At 44.3% G+C, this 20,893-nt stretch overlaps 1 protein-coding gene across 1 annotated transcript in view; it reads right to left on the bottom strand.

Moving 5' to 3' along the window:
* Positions 1–19,079, bottom strand: part of GXYLT2 (glucoside xylosyltransferase 2) — a 77,951-nt gene extending 58,872 nt beyond the window's left edge. The window contains exon 1 of the mRNA XM_052638859.1: positions 18,805–19,079. Coding sequence (XP_052494819.1) covers positions 18,805–19,079 — 275 coding nt within the window. The remainder of the gene's footprint in view (positions 1–18,804) is intronic.
* Positions 19,080–20,893: the final 1,814 nt, after the last annotated feature.

The raw sequence follows: 20,893 nt of genomic DNA, 5'->3' as shown, positions 1-20,893 counted from the left end.
GCCTGCATGGTACACAAAGCAGGGGCTGGGCCCTGCAGTTCTTTTTGGTGTCTGGTGACAGGTACTAAAAAAGACAAATAAAGCTTCTCCTGGTGGCAGTTCAAGTATCGGTGGCTGGGATTTAATGAGACCTTTGCTGCCCCCTACTCTGTTACTTCTCATGTTACGTTAAAAATCATAGGCTTCAGGTAATAAGCGTTTGTGTTCTGTAGCCACAAGGAATAATCAAGTAAGGGGGCTGAAATGGTGTGCCTGCCACCAAATCTTACCAATGGGACACAAGCCCCTCTCAAAGGTCACCTGAAGACCCTGCAAGGGTCAAGGGATGTCCAGGCTACAGACCTCAGACTTCTAAACCCCTTGAGTTGCCAGGTGTTGGTGGAGAATGGGAGATGGGAATTGTACTTGAACTGCTCTGATTGATGGCTAACTATGTTCTTCTTTACACTTTATAAAAGAAGACTGGAGTAGATATTTGCTATCCAGTTTTACAGGCCTGCTGCTGAGGCTGAAGCTGATGGCAACCAACTCAGCTACCGCACTGGTAGAGCCTGGATGGGAGTCAACAGAAAGCAGAGCCAAAAGGAGGCAGGTCATATCTCAAATGGCATAACTTGGGCACCTGAATCCAAGTGTATGGCTTTAACCCTGGAAGGTCATTGATAAGCCAATATATTCTTTTCCCTTTAAGTCAGTTTGAAACAAACAACTTAGTAATCAAAAAAGAGTCTTTACATAGGTCTTAGAAATAGGTTTCAGATTGCCTTAGATTCAAATAGCAACCCACTCCAGTACTCTTGCCTGGAGAATCCCATGGAGGGAGGAGCCTGGTAGGCTACAGTCCATGGGGTTGCAAAGAGTCGGACACGACTGAGCGACTTCACTCACTCACTCACTCTGCTTCTCTTCTCACCTTGAGTCATCCTTTAAATGCTCCACGAATCCATCCCCTCTCTGAGGCTCACTGGTTGGATGACATCAACTCAATGGACATTAGTTTAAGCAGGCTCCAGGAGCTGGTGATGGACAGGGAAGCCTGGTGTGCTGCAGTCCACAGGGTTGCAAAGAGTCGGACATGACTGAGCGACTGAACTGAGGACCTTCATCCAAATTTTCATGGTTCTACCAGTGTCATAGGTGGAAGAGACACCAGATACCATCTTGAGCGGAGGATGCCCAGCCTGACTGCATATCATCATCACAGGAGGTGTCTGTTAATATTATAACTTCCATCCCAGAGAGATTCTGATTCCGTGGGTCTGGGGTGAGACCCCAGAGTTTGCATATTAACACACTTGGACTACAAGCATCCGGAGTCCATCTCCAGCCAGGAACTCATCACCTGAGTTGACCTCTCACCTCTCCTCTCTCTCCCTAACTCTTCCCCTCACCTGCAGGAATGAAGCTCTATCCTCTGCCTTTTCTCTGGGTCTTCTCTTCACCTCTTGCCGCCTTGTGAGGATGCCACCTCCCCAGTCAACCCCTCGAGTGCAGCTCTTCTTCCTGCCCTGTCCCAGGAGCCTCAGAAGCTGGTTTCCTCCCTGCTCCTCCCTAACACATTTAGACACTATCTCCACGGTGAAGTCTGTGGATGCAACTATTCCATCTTCCTTGCTGGTGTCATCTCTCAGCTGTCCGGTCACTCCTCTTCATTCCCTGAACAGTTGAGCTTCTTGCCCACAGTACATCTCCCTACCACAGTCCTTGTCAACATTCTTGTTGTTGTGCTAAGTCGTGTCCTACTCATTTTGACCCCCATAGGCTCTTAGGGACTTCAATGGCTCTTTAAAAGATGGTTCCTGCATCCTGATCCTTCAGTTTTGTGAGCTGAATACCCTCCACCTTTTCCTTCTCATGTCCTGAGACACCTAGTGCTGTGCTTACATCCTGGACCTTCACATACACTGTTGCTTCTGGAATGTTCTTCCCTACGGCTTCCCTGGTGGCTCAGTGGTAAAGAATCTGCCTGCTAATGCAGAGACTCGAGTTCAACTCCTGGGTCAGGAAGATCCCCTGGAGAAGGAAATGGCAACCCACTCCAGTATTCTTGCCTGGGAAATCCCATGGACAGAGGAGCCTGGCGAGCTACAGTCCATGGGGTTGCAAAGAGTCGGACACGACTGAGCAACAGCACAGCTCTTTACAAAACCACCTCCTTCTCTTTCGACAGTAGAATAACACTTCCCTGACCACCTCATTGAAGGAGCACCTTCCCTTTTCTTTTCTATCAGGGTCTTTATCTCATTCCAAAAAACCTACCTTGTTAGGGGATTACTTACATTGTAATTTACAGCAAGCACACAATATTATTTACAGTCAACATAAGGCAATGTAAATTTTAAAAATCCTTAGAAAAAAGGTTGGAATAAAACACACAATGTATAGTTTCAATTTTTAAAATATAAAACATTATGTGTTGAAATAATAAAGTTGGTACATGAAAAAAAATCCTTGCCCCATAAAATAACTTTTTTCGCATGTTACAGTGTGGTCTTTATTCCACCAAATAAAATATGTACTAATGGTGTACATTCAATTTTATATTCTACTTTTTTCATCCTTCTCCTTCTGCCTTTTACTTTTCCTGTTACTTTTTAAGTCTTCATGACCATCATTTTAACTGGTTATCTGACTAAAACACCATGGCTTACCATTTCTTTTGTGGTGGTTTGTCTTAATTTTTCTCAAATATACATGTGTGTGTGTGTGTGTGTGTGTGTGTGTGTGTGTGTGTATGTACATATAAAATCCTGCACTAAACATGTATAGGTCAATAGATTTTATTTTCCCTTTTTTGCATTATTTCCTTACACTACATTCCCAGGAAGGGATTTACTGGGTTAACAGCTATTTTCCTATCAAGGATGTAGTAATTTTGAGTTCCTCAAATTTACCAAAGAGTTCTTAGAAAACATCCAGACTATGAGAAGGAAAACAAAAAACATAACAAACATTAGACCAGCCACCTCTGAGCTCCTTGTATGAGGTAACTGTGGAGCTGACAGCTGAAACAAGATGAAACATGCTTGCACGTGACATCAGTGCCTCCAAATTCCTTGTGTTCTGAAGAGGTGATGCATAGACTGGAGTTATCGTTTAGACATTGCATCAAATAACATTGAGTCTCACAGGAAGAAGTTATTCCATTTTCAGTTCTTTTCCAACAACGTCTTTTTCAACAGTGCTAATATGTCTTTCTAATGTTGCCTAATTCTCCTTTTCAACCGAGAAGACAGCAGGCCTCAGCTAGAGAGCCTTAGCAGGCAAGAGTACCAAGTTACAAATGAAAAGCTGTCTTGTTTTCTTAGTGTTTGATTTGACGGTCCCCTTCTATTTATGTGATTGCTAGCAATTTATGTCAGTGATATAAAGTTTTCTTTAAAAACAAATATAGTATGAATATGGAGAAATCTGCACCCTCAAGCACAACTGGTGAGACTGCAAAATAGTGCAACTGCTTTGGAAAACAGTTCCTCAAATTTTTAACTATAGAACTACCATCAGTCAGTTCAGTTCAGTTGCTCAGTCATGTCTGACTCTTTGCGACCCCATGGACTGCAGCAGGCCAAGCTTCTCTGTCCATCACCAACTCCTGGAGCTTGCTCAGATTCATGTCCATTGAGTCAGTGATGACATCCAACCATCTCACCCTCTGTCGTCCCCTCCTCCTCCTGCCTTCAATCTTTCCCAGCATCAGGGTCTTTTCAAATGAGTCAGTTCTTTGCATCAAGTAGGCAAAGTCTTGGGAGATCAGGTGGTAGTACAGAACTACTCTATGACCCAGTGATTCTACTGCTAGGTGTCCACCCAAGAGAAACGAAAACAGCTGTCCTCACAAAAACATGTACACTTGTAAATGTTCCTAGCAGCATTATTTACAATAGCCGAAAAGTCCAACCCAAGTGTCCATCAACTGATGAATGAACAAACAAAATGCAGTATACCCATATAAAGGAATATTATGTGGCAATAAAAAGGAATGGAGCACTGATGCCTCTGTCAACATATTAGAACCTTTAAAATAGTTTATGAAAATACAAAAGACTACATGTTGCATGATTCCAAGTGTACAAAAAGTCCAGGATAGGAAAATCCATAGAGACATAAGGCAGCTCAGTGGTTACCAGGGACTCACAGAAGGGGCGAAGGGGGAGTGACTGTTTCATGGGTATAGGGTTTCTTTTCCGAGTGATGAAATTGTTCTGAAACTGGATATCAGGGATGGTTGCACAACTCTGTGAGTAAACTAAAAATCTCCACATTGTATACCTTTTAAGGGTATTTGAGTTATATTGCAATAAAGCTGCTATTAAGTAAATACACAAAGGCACACATTTATAACAAGGATAGATTTAAGTTTGTTTTTTTTTCTTTTCAAGTTAGCATACAGCAGTATACTCTTAAAAACCATGATGCTGATGTAGGAATGACTGAGGTTTGGAAAATGCCACCCTCATTGTCCTGGTTTATGCCCGCCCTGTGGTCCAATGAAAAATGATGCTCAGAACAACAGAGAAGGCTCAACTACCTCCTCCCCACTGCTGGAGACGAGTGTCTCCTTAATTGCTTAAAAGTCTCAAGCGTGTGACTTAATTAAACTTCAATTTCTGGAGTGTATAAATAATGAAATACGGCATTTATGTGTAGTGCTATTTACTTTGAAGCCTATTACTGCAAAACACACTGAATTATTAACGCGAGTAATTGCTTCTACTCAGACCCTCTTTTCTGCTGTCTCCTGCTACCCCTGTTATCAGGGCTTCTTAACTGACAGGCTAAATTAACTCAGGTAAACCTGATGCTATGATATGGGCTGGCAGTGTGAGCTGGACAGAAAATCACAGCCTGAACCAGTACTGTTGGTGTCTAGTTTTAATAGGGAGGGAAACAGAAATTTGAGGGGGGAGGTGGGAAGGAAAGGAAACAGACAAATTTTAAGATTTGAGTTGAATATGCTCACCCTAGGGAAGACCTGACCTGTAGAATGCTCTTCCTCCTACCCCTGTCCCAGTGGAATCTCTTTTAAGATGAAGCCATGGCTATTTGAACATAGAGATTTGCAAATGAGGCCACAGTGGCAGTTGAAAAAAGTGGAAATACCTTGATTTAGCTCCTAGCAAAAGAGTCTGGTGATGGGTGATTATATCCATGTTAAGTGTTGGCAGCCAGAGACACTAATGAAGTTCCTTGCAAACTACAGGTCTGGGAACACATAAAACCCCTGACAAAAAATTTCCACACTGAAGCTGTGAGTAGAGCCTTTACTTAGCAACCCAGACATGACGCCCAGGACTGTGCTAACAGCTAAATCACTTTTAATGACCCATGGTTTGGAGTTAAATCAACAGTCTTTAATCTTCCAAGACAGACAGAAAAGCTGACATTTGCCTTGAAGTCCCTGCATTACATGATCAGCGTTGAAACAATGCAAAAATATCTGCTATGAGGGGGAGACTTAATAAAATCATTTGATAAGCGAATCCAATTATTAATAATTCATATTTTGCTTGGATCACGACATTTGAAACATGGCTGTGTTCCTAAACAAAGTCTAGCTCTAAAGAACAATAGGTGTCAATGCCCAAACTTGGTGATTTTGTAAGTGTGTGTGTCTGGTTTTAGCTATCATTGTACACATATACACGGCTTATGATTAGGAAGTAGCAGAGTCAGGATTCAAACTCAAGAAGCCTTGCTTTTCGTTATTGTGCTGTATATGGGACCACATACAGGTGAGTCAGAAAAGAAGCCCCCTCTAGGCACATAAGCCTTTATCTTTACTTCGTGCTCCTGATTCAGTGATCTGAAGGTGAACTGGATTTCAGTGCCCACTACAGCCCCACCAGGTGTGACTCCCATAGCATACCTGCACCATCTCTTCCTCCGTAATCTATCCACTTGCCCCTTGTTGTTGCTCAGTTGCGTCCAATTCTTTGCAACCCCATGGACTGCAGCACACCAGGCTTCCCTGTCCTTCACCATCTCCCAGACCTTGCTCAAACTCATGTCCATTAAGTCGGTGATGCCACCCAACCATATCGCCCTCTGTCATCCCCTTTTCTTCCTGCTACTGCTACTGCTAAGTCGCTTCAGTCGTGTCCCATTCTGTGCGACTCCATGGACGGCAGCCCACTAGGCTCCCCCATCCCTGGGATTCTCTACGCAAGAACACTGGAGTGGGTTGCCATTTCCTTCTCCAATGCACGAAAGTGAAAAGTGAAAGTGAAGTCACTCAGTCGTGTCCGACTCTTCGCGACCCCATGGACTACAGTCTACCAGGCCCCTCCGTCCATGGGATTTTCCAGGCAAGAGTACTGGAGTGGGGTGCCATTGCCTTCTCCAATCCTTCCCAGCATCAGGATCCATTCTAATGAGTCAGCTCTTCACATCAGGTGGCCAAAGTATTGGAGCTTCAGCTTCAGATCAGTTCTTCCAATGAATATTCAGGACTGATTTCCTTTAGGTTTGACTGGTTGGATCCCCTTGCAGTCCAAGGAACTCTCAAGAGTCTTCTCCAACACCACAGTTCGAAAGCATCAATCCTTTGGTGCTCAGCCTTCTTTATGGTTCAATTCTCACATCTATACATGACTACTGGAAAAACCACAGCTTTGACCATACAGACCTTTGTTGGCAAAGTAATGTCTCTGCTTTTTAATATGCTGTCTACATTCGCCACTTGTCCTTAGCTGAGGTTATACACAATTGCGTTCATAATTCTTCTTCTAAAATTTTAGGACACTGCCTGGACTAATTCTCATTTCAGTTTTCCCCCTTATGATTGTTCCTGACACACAGGGAATTCTATTTCTCCATCTCCCTTTTCTTTTCAAATTACGATGTTATTGAGATTTTTAAAATATGAACCAGCAGCACTGGTTTGAAATAAATGTCTGGTGACATATGAGGGAGAAGAGTGTGGATTATATATTCCATGAATGGGCACCTCTATTTCATTCCTCAAGAAAGAGCATGAGGGACCTAAAGGAAGGAAAAGTAGTTTCCCCAACTAATTTCCATCTTCTTATGCCTCAGGCCAATAAGGGATTTTTAATTTTTATGATAATTAATATACTTTAAATTGTTTTATCAATATGCAAGTAATGCATACATTTAGCATAGAAAAAAGCAAAATATAGACAAGCAAAAGAAGGGGTACCCAATTTGATAACCTCTGTTAACATTCTGGTATACCACTTTCCAGGTGGTGCAGTAATAAAGAATCCGCCTGCCAATGTAGGACATGCAAGAGACACGGGTCCAATCCCTGGCTCAGGAAGATCCCCTGGAAGAGGAAATGGTGACCCACCCTAGTATTCTTGCCTAGAAAATTCCATGGACATAGGAGCCTGGCAGGCTACAGTCCACGGGGTTGCAAAGAGTTGGACATGACTGAGCACACAGGCAGATACCACCTTCCAGAGATATAACCAACATATGTGGGTATGTGTTTATAAATACGTAAATACATAGAAGGCATTAAAAACAAGAAAACTTTTATAATCTGCTTTTTCCCTTATAAATTTAAAAAATTTTCAAAGTTAAAAGAAAAGAGATTTCATTAAAGGTATCTTCTTCAAAGGGATTCTGGAAAGCAAGCAAACAGTTCAAATTTTAAGATATGTTCTCAAATACATTATGGTTGTAAGCAAAGATCAAATCATGTCTGAAGCTAGTATATACACTGGACTTTTAAGAAATGTGAACCAATAAATACCCTTCCTTGATAGTTTTTTTAAAAAAGCAATACAGATCTAGTTGCACATAGACCTGGCTTCAAATTCTAGGTCTGTGACTTGGCTGTTCCATCTCTTGGGCCAACACTTTCACCATCTCTAACCCTCAGGTTTTCCATCTGTAAAATGGGCTTATTGATTCCAGTGGTTCTCTGCTTTTGGTTTTGGTGTTTCTTACTAGCATCCACTTCCAGGTGTTTCTGCTAAGGACATCTCAGTTTTCTTCGGGGGGAACCTCAGTTCTCAGTCCATGAGGTTGGGATGGGCTGAAATATCCTCCCCACCAGGTGAGGCCATCAGGGATCGGGTGCGCATGGGATCCAAACCAGAGCAGCGGAGGCAGACCTGGGACTCTTGCTGGATGGAGTCTTTCCCTCCAAGGTTACTAAAGGAGGAGGACACAAGTCCAGATCCGTTGGAACTATCACACAGAAAAAAAATGACCGACAAGTGTGGCCCACACAGAAGGAAGCAGAGCTAGAAAATGAAGCAAGATGGCCAGATGGGCTGCCCGGATGGCTCAGGGGATAAAGAATCTGCCCGCCACGCAGGAGACACAGGAAATACGGGTTCCATCCCTGGGTTGGGAAGATCCCCTGAGGTAGGAAATGGCAACCCACTCCAATATTCTTCCCTGAAAATCCCATGGACAGAGGAGCCTAGGCTACACTCCAAAGGGCCACAAAGAGTCAGACACGACGGAGTGACTAACCAAGCAAGACAAGACAGACGTCCTGGATACATCTGTGACTGAGCTTGATCTCCTTTGCAGTTTTAATTGATCTCACAATTTTATGAGCTAGTAAATCCCTTTTTATGAGTAAGTGATATGATTCTGATTAAGCTGAGGAGCTGGGATTCCGTCACTTCTAACTAAAAAAAATACTGCCTATCCAATATCAGTACCCATCTCCTAGATTGTTAAGATTAAATGAAATAATGTGGCAAAATGCTTTCTATAGTACCTGGAATGTTTAAGTCATCAATAAATATTAGTTATCATCATCACTATTATTAAATATTAACTTAGATGATGCATCAGAAGCCTTCATTTTTCTTCAAATCCTTTATACCCATGCCCCTTGCCAAATGGGCAAGGCAGAGCAGCAAAAAACTTAAGTGTCAATACTCAATTATTGCAAATCAGGTTTGTAATGTTTGCACATTTTTAAACTTCTCAGACTTTAACATCAAAGTCCATTACCCCATTTCTCCTGAGGGATGATATTTGATACTTGAACAATAAGGCCTGTTACTTTGGAGCAGCGTCAAACAACTGGCTCCTTGTAATTCCCACAAAATTGAGAGGAGAGAAAGCAGAGCAAGGGTTCAAGCCCAAGCAGAGACACAGGCTCCTGAAGAGCAGTGTCTGTGGACAAAATCCTGCATTTTGGTTCCTGAAGACACTGCCTAATTTCTGCAAACTCTTCACTCTGCTTTTCTAAGCAGAAACAATAGTTTTTCTGCCCTTGAGCAGAAGTCAAAGCTATAGATGGCCAGACTTTTGGGTTCTCAAATTCTCCAGAAAAATCTCCCAACTCTACCAGAGACAGTTAAAAGGGTCCTGTCCCATCTATTTCCCCAGCTTTTACTAAGGACCAGGTCACTGTGTTAGGATAGCACTCGCTATACACAGAGGCTGTCTGCATTTCCTCAAGACAAAACCCAGCGAAAACCCTGCCTGAATCCACATCTTAGCTCTGGTTAACATTTGCTGAGAGCTTCTCGTGTTGCAGGTTCTGTGCCAGCATTTGACTCACATTGTTTCATTTCCTCCTTGAACTTAGGAGAAAGCCTAGATTTGCTGAGGAGCACTGACTCATTCAAAGCTACACAGCCAGTCAGCTGGATCTAGTTAGGATTCAGTTTCTAAATAATAAAGCAACCAGGATGAGAACAGTACCCAGAACAGCATGTCACAGGCTGAGGGATCACCATGAGCTAGGCCTGTGCTTGGTGCTTCAGAGCATTATTATTATTTTAGCTCTTTGGACCTCAGTTTTCTCTCATATAAAAGGAAATTGCATTTTAAATTACCTGTTCTCCATTGCCTCCTACTTATGGAAAGCTTGGACTCTAAATTGTACGGCTTTGAGTATTTATCAGAAGATGATAGTCTTCTGTGTTGCTAAAAGAGATAAGGGGGGAAGCGGGCATCTAAAGATCACCCTCAAACACACCACAGCTGCGCTTGGCTGCCAAAATAGCACGGAATCCAAATAAAGGAATCAAATCAAGAAACTCTTCTTTCTGGGGCAGTTGTCAAAGTTTCATGATGTAAAATACATCAAGTGCTGGGCAAGTTCTGGAGAGGAACATGAATTCCATCTTCAAGTCTGCCTCTTATTTTCTGTTTTGAAGAAGCATTTTAAATGGTGATAAGAGGTGGTGCTGGTGGTAAAACATCTGTCTGCTAATGCAGGGGATGAAAGAGATGCATGCTCGATCCCTGGGTTGGGAAGACCCCCTGGAATAGGAAACGGCAACCCACTCCAGTATTCTTGCCTGGAGAATTCCATGCACAGAAGAGCCTGGTGGACTATAGTCTGTGGGACCACAAAGAGTTGCACATGACTGAGCACACACACACCCACAAGACAGATGTAACAAAAAACTTTACCTCTTATTTTCTTACAGTAAATTGTATCATGAGGAGAAGTATTTCCAAAGAAAACAAATCTGTTCTCAAAGGTTCTTCCAAGGCATCTCTCTTGTGAGTTTCTAGGAGGATAAGTATCAATACGGCGACCAGTCATGAAACTTTCTAAAGGTGCTAAAGTCAGGTGCGACATGTCTACGTCAGTCAGAATTCTTTGGTGGTGAGTGACAGAAACTCAATTCACGGAAGTTAGGACAGAGATTAGGGCTTCCAAGAGGCACAGTGGTAAAGACTCTACTTGCTATTGCAGGAGACGCAAGAGATCTGTTTTTGATCCCTGGGTTGGGAAGATCTCCTGGAGGAGGAAATGGCAACACACTCAAGTATTCTTGCCTGGAGAATTCCATGGACAGAGGAGCCCACAGGCTATAGTCTATGGGGTCACAAAGAATCAGACACGATGGGCCAGAACAGCCAGCAGAGGGCAGAAGCTGGCCTTGGGAACTATGTCAGCACCCACCCCACCCCCACCCCAGTTGCTTGGCATTGCTTCTCAACCCTCCTTGTCATCCTGGGTCCATGAACTCCCCAGCTTTCTCCATGCCAGAGACAGAGCTGCCAGTCCCTGAGTTTCCTATCATGCAGTTCCAGCCACTAGAAATACTTTTCCCTTATCCTGTCTCTCTGATTGCAATGTTTTAAATCCCCCACCCCCTAAAGGCTCTAATTTGGCTTAGGAACATATCTCAGAATCACCTGCTGCCTGGGACAAGGTCAAGGACACAGGATGGCAGCTCCAGGGTGTAACGGACCTTCATTTCCTGGGTGGCCCTATAGCTGTTCCCTTTTTTCATCATCAATAGCACTTAGGTTTTGACGTAAAGAACCATCTGCTGCTTCTACTGCTTCTGCTGCTAAGTCGCTTCAGTCGTGTCCGACTCTGTGCGACCCCAGAGGCGGCAGCCCACCAGGCTCCTCCGTCCCCGGGATTCTCCAGGCAAGAACACTGGAGTGGGTTGCCATTTCCTTCTCCAATGCAGAAAAGTGAAAGTGAAGTCGCTCAGTCATCTCCGACTCTTAGCGACCCATGGACTGCAGCCCACCAGGTTCCTCCATCTGTGGGATTTTCCAGGCAAGAGTACTGGAGTGGGGTGCCATTGCCTTCTCTGAAAGTACCACCTAGTTCCATTAAAAGGAGTTTAGAGACTTCCCTGGCAGTCCAGTGATTAAGACTCTCTGCACTTCCAGCACAGGGTATGCAGGTTCGACCCCTGGTCAGGGAAGCAGGATAGCACATATGGCACACCATGGCAGGGCGGGAGAGGATTTCGGTGGCAAATAACGGAAATCTCAACTGCAGCATAGAGCAGGAGGGTTCAAGATGGGCCAGGCCTCCAGAGCTGTGGTTCTAAGGGTTCAGCACTGTCCACAAGGATCCACAGTCTCTATCTTTCTCTACTGCCCAGAGTGATGACTTCAGTCAAGGCTGGTTTTCTGAGGATGGCAGTGACACCTGGGACTGTTTATTATCTTGTTCATATCTAGACAATAAAGTCTTTTGTCCACTAACATAAGTCTTTCTTTTCCTGCTGATCAGGCCAGCTCGGGTCATGTAACACCTGTAAGACCAGTAATTATTGCCAGAGAAATGAAATTATATCTTGGTCCTGGATATATAAAGATTACACTATGGCATGGATAGGGATGTCATGGTAGGTTTAGACCATTGCCTGGAGGTACACCTCACTGTCAAACTGGGGCTGGGATGGGAAAATAGAGGTCAGGTGCCAACCACAACGTCTATTACTTTATCTCCATCCCATGGTTCAGGCATATTTGGCCTCATCCCTAACTTAAGTGGTGACCCTCGCTTGGTTTACATCAGTTAGCTAATCCCATCTCATCCCTCTATTCCTTTCCATTTCCTCATCCACACTGTAGGCATTTAAACCAAATAAAGCCAATAAGATGGGAGAAAACTTTCGCTGGTGCTTCTAGGATATAAAAACACTCCCTTTCCCAGAGAATCAAGGAAAAGAGGTTAGAATGATCCATGTTTGTAGCAGATTACAGTTGGAGACATTAAGTATAAATCCATGTTTAACTTACACAGAGATGGTCATGCATGGAAAATTTTATAAGTACATGTACATACAAAGGTTAGTACACACATATGTGTTTTGCTCTCTCAGCTGTGAAGGCTAAATGAAATGACACCCCAGTAGCAGCAAACATATTGAGTACCCAAATCTTGGCTTCTAATACCATTTTCCAATGAGAGAAATCAGGTCTCCTAGAAGAAATGACTGATTTTATGACTGAAGCAGGAAACACAGGAGGTGAGCCTGCAGCTCTTATAGTGCCAGAGAGTAAGAAAGTGCCCAGAAAGACAAGAACAAAAACAAAAAATGAAAGCACAGGGATGGGAGTATGTCTAAAGGGCATAGCAGCCAACTGTAAGAGCTACTAATGACTTGAACTGAAATAATTTCAACAACAAAATGAGGTCATGATGCAGTGTAACTCAAAGTATAAAATATCAGTGATTCTATACTGATTTATGATTGAATAAATTAATAAATGGGGGAGAAGAAACACAACATGTCCCACACAAAAGAATTTCAAATAAATTATATATAGATATTCCATACTCCCTGGAGAAGGAAATGGCAATCCACTCCAGTATTCTTGCCTGGGGAATCCCATACAGAGGAGCCTGGTGGGCTACAGTCCATGGGGTCACTAAGACTTGAACATGGCTGAATGATTAAGCACGCTCCATCCTCAAGGAGGGGAACACAACTCCCCACTCCTTACGTGGCAGCTGTGCAGTGTCTTCCTTCTAAAGAGTACGGTATGGAGACAGGGCAAGAGTAAGTCTAGAAACACTATCTCAGCCAGGTGACCAAAGCCAACATTAATTCATGTTGATAGCATATACACTTGATATGATGTGATGAAATGGCACTATATCCCATGGTTTTTCTCCTGATAATTCATAACCCCAGAGTCACCCTGAGTAAAATATCAGACACATTCTGATAGTGAAGCATCTTACAAAATACCTGACTAGTGCTATTCAGAACTCTCAAGGTCATCAACAAAGAAGGAAAGTCTGAGAAACTGTCACAGCTCAAAGAGATGTCACAACTAAATGTAACGTGATGTCATAGATAAAATCCTGGAACTGCAAAAGAGCCGTAAGTAAAAACAAATGTAATCCAAATACACCAAACATTAGTAATAACGTATTGCTATTATTTGGTAAATAACAACAAATGTAGCATACCAGTGCCAGATTTTAATCAGAGGGGAAACTGGGTACAAGATATATGGGAACCCTCTGGACTACATACTCCCCAATTTTTCCACAAATGTCACTAAGTCGTGTCCAACTCTTGGACCCCCAAGGACTATGGCCTGACAGGCTCCTCTGTCCATGGAATTCTCCAGGCAAGAATACTGGAGTGGGTTGCCATTTCCTTCTCCAGGGGATCTTCACGACCCAGGAATTGAACCTGGGTCTCCTTCATTACAGCCAGGTGATTTACCAACTGAGCTATGAGGGAAGCCCTCTAAAAAAATTAAAACCTATTAAAAAAAAATATTCCCTCTCTTGAAAGGATGTTACTATTAGAGATCCTCCCTAAAAGGTGTAAGATTGTTTTGAATATTACTAAGTAATATGCAATTTTATAATAGAAGCAAAGTCTTAGTATAGTGCTGGCATAAGGGGGGTGCTGCATTCATTCATTCATTCATTCACTCAACCAATATTTACTAAGTACCTACTGAGCGCTCATCTCTGTTCTAGGTGCCAGCAGTAAATTGATTAACAAGACATGAAGCATGCATGATGGGGGAAGGAGCAAAGCAGTATTTTCATATAATGATGAGTGCTATTAAAACAAAAAAACAGGAGAGCAAGAAGGTAGAGGATGATGGGCAGGGTCCCAGCTGGGAAGACTCCTCTGCGGCGAAAGCCTGAAAACGTAAACCTGAAAGAAATGAGGAAGCTAGCCACACAAGGACAGGAGCAAAGAACATTTCAGCATAGGAAAAAGTAAGCAGTGCTGGCCAGAGTGGTTGAAGCAGAGTGAGTGAAGTGGGGAGGGGTAGGAAATGAGGTCAGAGAGCTAAATGGACCTGAAATAGGGTTCAAAGGCCACAGTAAGAAGCTCAATTTTACTGTATGATGTGAAGTTAGTGACTGGAACCAGCAATTAAGATTATTTCAGCAGCTGTATAGAAAATGGACTGTAGAGGGCGCTAGAGTGGACACCCCAAGTCAAAGAAAAGCTACTGCAGTGGTCAGTCCATGGCAAACCACCGTGTTCAGGAGCTGGGTGGCAACCGTGAAAGTAGTAGAAATGGTGGGACTCGGGTTCTATTTTGAGATAAAACCCAGAGGACTTACTAAATGAATACACGGAGAGGGTGAAAGAGGGGTCTCATCAACAAAAATGAACGTGAAACTAGAATCTGCACTCACAGTGACCAAGTATCATAGATGGTCCTCAAGATCTGGAGATCTGTAATGTGCTCTGGGGTGACCAGTTAATTATAGGTTGGCCACAGACCTGGCATTTTGCTGTATAACATAATCCCTCTTTAGTGAGACCTTTATTCAGGCTTGAACCCTTTGAAAAGACTTCTCCAGAGACCAAAGGGAACTGCAGAAAGTGCTGTCTTGATGAGCAGATATGCTCGCTTCCTCTCACTGGGGCAGCTGTGGAGGCTGCCAAATATGTAATGCGTTTTTGTGTTGTCCTCCCTCTTCCAAACTCCACCTACCATTGCACAATGAGTACCTGGCTCAGGACACATGCGCAATAAACATCTGCTGAATGACTGTGGCATAAAATCACAGAGGGGCTTAGACGTAGCCCACGTCTCCCTTAGAAGCCGTATTTTTATGGCTTCTAGAGAAAACAGCACTATCCAGGCTAAATCAAAAGACAAAGAATAGAAGTTCAGGAGAGGGCGGAGGCTGACTAACCAGCAGTTCTAGGTCACGGCCAATAAATGAGAAACAGAGTGGTTTTGCAAGACACAACACAAAGGGCTAAGCAACAGTCTTTGCTGGGATTTTGCAGCTGAACTTGATGATCTCATCACAGTACGGTCAAATGGCAGAGCTGAAAGAGATCTTAGAAAATTTGTGGATCGACTCTCATTTGACAGAGATAGAAATTAGGGTGAAATGGTTCCAGAATAGAACCCAATCCTCTGGACTCCAGATGACACATTCTTTTCCTATCACACTGATGGGCAGTTATATTAAACTTCCTCTTCTGTAGGCAGGCTCAAAGGGTATTCAGAAGCAAGCTGGAGAGACAGTCTTCTGAAATAAAATCTAATGTAAAGTTCTCATTTTAGGATTCAGTTCCATGAAAAAAAAATGATCCCTCTTGATAAACTTTTCCTCTTATCTCAAAGAAAATAACACAGCCCATCATGGTTCCCTTTTTGACATGGCTGCCAGGAAGCTTAGAGCTAAATTGAACACTTAATCCCTCACAACAATAGTGGCCTTAGTTTTAGACAAACAGTACTTATTTCCCACCTCCTCTTTATGACTTTTCATGTTTCATAAGTATTTCAATGGCCTTATTGTATATGTGTCAGTTACTGTTAGTCGTCTCAAATTTGTTTTGGAAGTCAGCCAGGTCTAAATCACCAAAAAAAAAAAAATAGAAGGAAGATTTCATTTCTCTTGTGCCCTGGAACCGCTACTTAAGAGTGTGGTGTCTGTTTTCAGATTCCACCCTTGACCTAAAAGCTCAGACCTCACCTTCTGGCTTTATATTTATGGAAAGGGGAGCCCACCACAGGACAGACTGCATACAAATGACTACTTATAAAATTGTAGGGTCTGCCTGCTAACTAGGCAAATCCCTGGAAACGTCTCTGAAATGAAAACAAGATGTGGAAGGAGAATGCCATGCTTGCTGTGCTGACGTGGCAGGAGTTCACTTACACCACGACCCTGCAGGGAGCAGTATAGCCCTGGAAGGATGGTCAGCAGGTGGTGGATTGGGTCTCATCCAGCCCCACCATTTCTGCTGACTACTCCCCAGGCCTGAGATACCAGATCACGCATGCAGCCTTCATCTCTTATGGATTCTAGCCACATCAAGAGATTAAAGCACTCATTTTCTGAAAATACGAGGCTTACTTTTCCCTCCCTAAAATGAAATTCCTCCTAAACCACAAAAATTTAACCCAGGCAGGATTAGCAAAGCAACAAAGGCGTCCATGCAAAGATCTTTCCTCCTGCTCCCTTACTGCTTCTGTCACCATTCCTGTCCAGGTAGCAAGAGAAACCTTAAGAAGTCCCCGAAAACGTCAACTTTGCCAGAGGACTTCCACATTTATGTATTTGAGCCTGAGACTTCCTGTGGCATTTTTGTTTTTCACTCTCTCCTGACTTTGAAAATTTTGTTCTTTATTCTTATGGTGTTGGCCATGATTTCCACGATAATCTACAAGATATGTTCAGAAGAAAAATGACTTCCGGAGGTGCTGTTGCTCATGGAAATAGTCCTTCCTGAAAACATCCATTTGGATTCTGTTCGTGATCTCTTCTGAGTCAGAGCCAATTTGTCCAGATAGAGACAAGAAGATGCTGCCCCAGTGTTCCCAACACCTTGAAGGATGAAGACAGTTCCAAAAATTGGTCACATTTCTTTAGAAAAGATCTCAGGAAAATGGTGAATGCAGGCAAGCCTCGTGTTTGACATGTGTACTAGTACTAAATGGCTCAACCTGGACCCAGACTGCTGGGATATTTAACCTCACCTTGGAAACTGAGACAAATTGCTAAACCTTGTATAACATTTTCCTCATCTGTAAAATGGGGATAATATTAGTGCTTGATTAGTGCTTACTTAGAGCAGGCTCTCAAAGTTTGGTGTGCATCAGAAACAAGAGGAGGGCTTATTAAAACACAGATTACTGACCTCATCCTCCTGATTTCTTACTCAGAGGGTCTAGGGGTGGAGTGGAAGAGGGGAGGGGTAAGACTGCATTTCTAACAAAGCCCCAGGTAAAGCTGATGCTGCTGATTCAAAGAGCTCTCTGGGAGAACCACTATACTGATGGTGTAATAAGAATCATAACCTGCATTAACAATGACTTTTAACGTACTGAGGTTAACACTATGCCTTGTAAAAAGTTAGCCATGACAAATGGTGTCCAGTCTTATTACCTTCCAAGTTGTCCCATCAACTTACAAATCACAGCAACCTTGTAGTTAAACTGTATTAGAACCCATTACAAGAAACCTTAGTACCTAGAAGAGAAAACCCTATTTAGTTCCTAACAGAAATATCCTTACAGAGCAAATACATTCATAAGAGCAAATACATTCATAAGAGGTTATAAATGGTTCCAAGTACTCAAAAACAATCGTATAGATTTTTGCTCCTAAAACTCGTCCCTACTCATCTGTACATCTCTTACCAGGCAGAAGAGAATGCTGACACAGCTACTTACGGAGGTCTCCTGACTTTTCTCTCACAGTAAAAACGTCAAACCAGATTTAGTCACTATGGTCAAAAAGAAGTCTTCCAGTCATTTCAGGTTATTAGGGAGCCCAGCAAACGTGGACGTTGCAATTGGCAGTTAGAAACATCAACAGCCTCAAAAGGGTAGAGGAAACAGACAGTTACAAGACAGGGGGGATTGTTAAAAAGCTCTCTCCACAACAAAGGAAATGAAGGCAAATCCCTAACCTGCGGCGTTCCAGCGACCCTAAGGCCAAGATAAAACGCTCTGATGAAAAGCTGTGGCGGGTTAAGCTCTGTGTAAAGAAAGGGGATATCAAACAGAATCTTGATGGCTAAGATGTTTTCCTTGCAGGACTCTGACCATACAAGAGTCTGAAAACGAAGGAATAACAAGGAAACCCCCACTGTCTTTCCCGTGCCACGCATCCCTCCTTCCTAGGAGAACACTTCTTTTTAACACCCTCAGGTAGAGTGGCTCTTCTGTTCCAAGCACAGGGCAATTCGAGGTTCAATAAGAAACAGCCAGTACTTAGCAAAAATCTAACTTTTCCAACTCAATCAGATCTAAGTTTTTGGCTTAAAAAAAAAATCTCCAGTGAAATATGAGAGTTAGATAAAGCATTCTTGCATCACGATGGCTTTTGAGAAATTAAACAAAGGACGCAAATTTGGAAAAATGAAAATATATGGTTTTGCCCGGACAGTTAAGAATGTAACATGCCAATCATTTCCCCTGACACTCTGCTTTCCAAAAGGTACGTGATGACTAGCACTGCGCTGTTAACAGGATTCCAAGAAGACGATTTTTCATTTCTAGCAAGGTAAGACATAAAAGTGGGCAGCCCGGGGGTGAACCTGGAGTTTGTCCCTCCAGCCCACAGCCTCCCTTGGACTTGACACGGGTGGAGGGAGGGAGGCACGGGTCCACAGATGGGGGTCTGGGGCTGCCACGACTCACCTCGCCGACTTCTTGAGGCTCACGGCGCCCCGACGGCCGGCTCGGGGGCGCAGACGAGGAGGCCGGCGCCGACGAGCGCTCGGGCCGGCCGCCGGGAGGGCGCTCCAGCCCGGGAGGCGCGCGGGGGCCGGCGCGGCGCGGCGCGGCGGGGCGGACGCGGGGCGCGCGAGGGGCGCTGGGGGCGCGGCGCGGCCGGCGCGCAGGGACAGAAGCGCGAGCAGGAGCGCGGCCAGCGCGAGCAGGAGCAGCGCCGCCGCCTTGTTGCGGAGCTTCATGGTGCGGCGCGGCGGCGGCGGCCCCCGGGCGACCGGGCCCCTCCGAGCATCGCGGCGCCCCGGGCGGCGGCGCGAGGGCAGCGGCGCGCGGCGGCCGCCTCCTCCGCCCGCCCGCCGGGGACTGGGGTCCCGGCAGCCGACGGGCGGGCGGGCGGGCGGGCGCGCGACGGAGGAGGAAGAGAAGGGAGGGGGAGAGGGGGGAGGCGTGAGCCGGCCCGAGGAGGGGCAGCCCGCGCCTACCGTACTGTGTGGAGTAGCTGCCCGTTTGCCCACCCGCCGGCAGCTAGGCGCTCGGTCTCCTGGTTAGGGCCGCCTCAAAACCCCTTACTCCTCCGTCCCATCTATCCATTCACCCATTCTCTCCCACTCCGTTCCATTCCCTCGTTTACTTCCTTATTTCACTCATTCACTCTTTCATTCCATCCCCTGTTCATTGCAGTCCCTCATTATCCCTTGCATTTCCCCCGTCATTTATTTTTATCCATCTATCCACGCACTTGCGCAGCTATCCGCACGTCCAATCAGGCCGGGACACCCCTGTCCCGCTTGGCCATTGGTAGGGCCTGGCACTTGGTGGATAGCTGTAAGATAACATGACTCCAGCTCCATAGAGTCTAAACAAGTTACAGAGCGAATTTTGGAGTCTGGATTTGAAATTTGACTCTACACCTCACTGACTAGATGATCTTGGGGAACTTGCACAGCTTTCTTGTGCCTTTATTTCCCTCCATGCAAACTGGGATTGTATTGCTCTTCTCCACAGAGGTGTTGTGTGGGCCTTTCTTAAAGCATTCGAAGAAACTCACACAGTGCTTAGCTCACAACAGGTGCTCAATAAAACTTATGTGATAATTAGTACAATAAAACAGAGCTTGTAGTATATACATAAACGCACGCTTTCTGACATAGATTTGAGACAGAGTAATAAGTTCACCTGACCTGCCTCTTGAGAAACCTATATGCAGATCAGGAAGCAACAGTTAGAACTGGACATGGAACAACAGACTGGTTCCAAATAAAAAATGGAGTACGGCAAGGCTGTATATTGTCACCCTGCTTATTTAACTTCTATGCAGAGTACATCATAAGAAACGCTGGGCTGGAAGAAGCACAAGCTGGAATCAAGATTGTCAGGAGAAATATCAAAACCTCAGATATGCAGATGACACCACCCTTATGGCAGAAAGTGAAGAGGAACTAAAAAGCCTCTTGATGAAAGTGAAAGAGGAGAGTGAAAAAGTTGACTTAAAGCTCAACATTCAGAAAACAAAGATCATGGCATCTGGTCCCATCACTTCATGGGAAATAGATGGGGAAACAGTGGAAACAGTGTCAGACTTTATTTTTGGGGGGCTCCAAAATCACTGCAGATGGTGACTGCAGCCATGAAATTAAAAGACACTTACTCCTTGGAAGGAAAGTTATGACCAACCTAGATAGCATATTCAAAAGCAGAGACATTACTTTGCCGACTAAGGTCCATCTAGTCAAGGCTATGGTTTTTCCAGCGGTCATGGATGGATGTGAGAGTTGGACTGTGAAGAAAGGTGAGCGCCGAAGAACTGATGCTTTTGAACTGTGGTGTTGGAGAAGACTCTTTGAGAGTCCGTTGGACTGCAAGGAGATCCAACCAGTCCATTCTGAAGGAGATCAACCCTGGGATTTCTTTGGAAGGAATGATGCTAAAGCTGAAGCTCCAGTACTTTGGCCACCTCATGCGAAGAGTTGACTCATTGGAAAAGACTTTGATGCTGGGAGGGATTGGGGGCAGGAGGAGAAGGGGAAGACCGAGGATGAGATGGCTGAATGGCATC

The sequence above is a fragment of the Budorcas taxicolor genome, chromosome 1 (assembly GCF_023091745.1).
Source record: "Budorcas taxicolor isolate Tak-1 chromosome 1, Takin1.1, whole genome shotgun sequence".
Classification (NCBI taxonomy): Eukaryota; Metazoa; Chordata; class Mammalia; order Artiodactyla; family Bovidae; genus Budorcas; species Budorcas taxicolor.
This window is presented reverse-complemented; position numbering and strand designations above follow the sequence as displayed.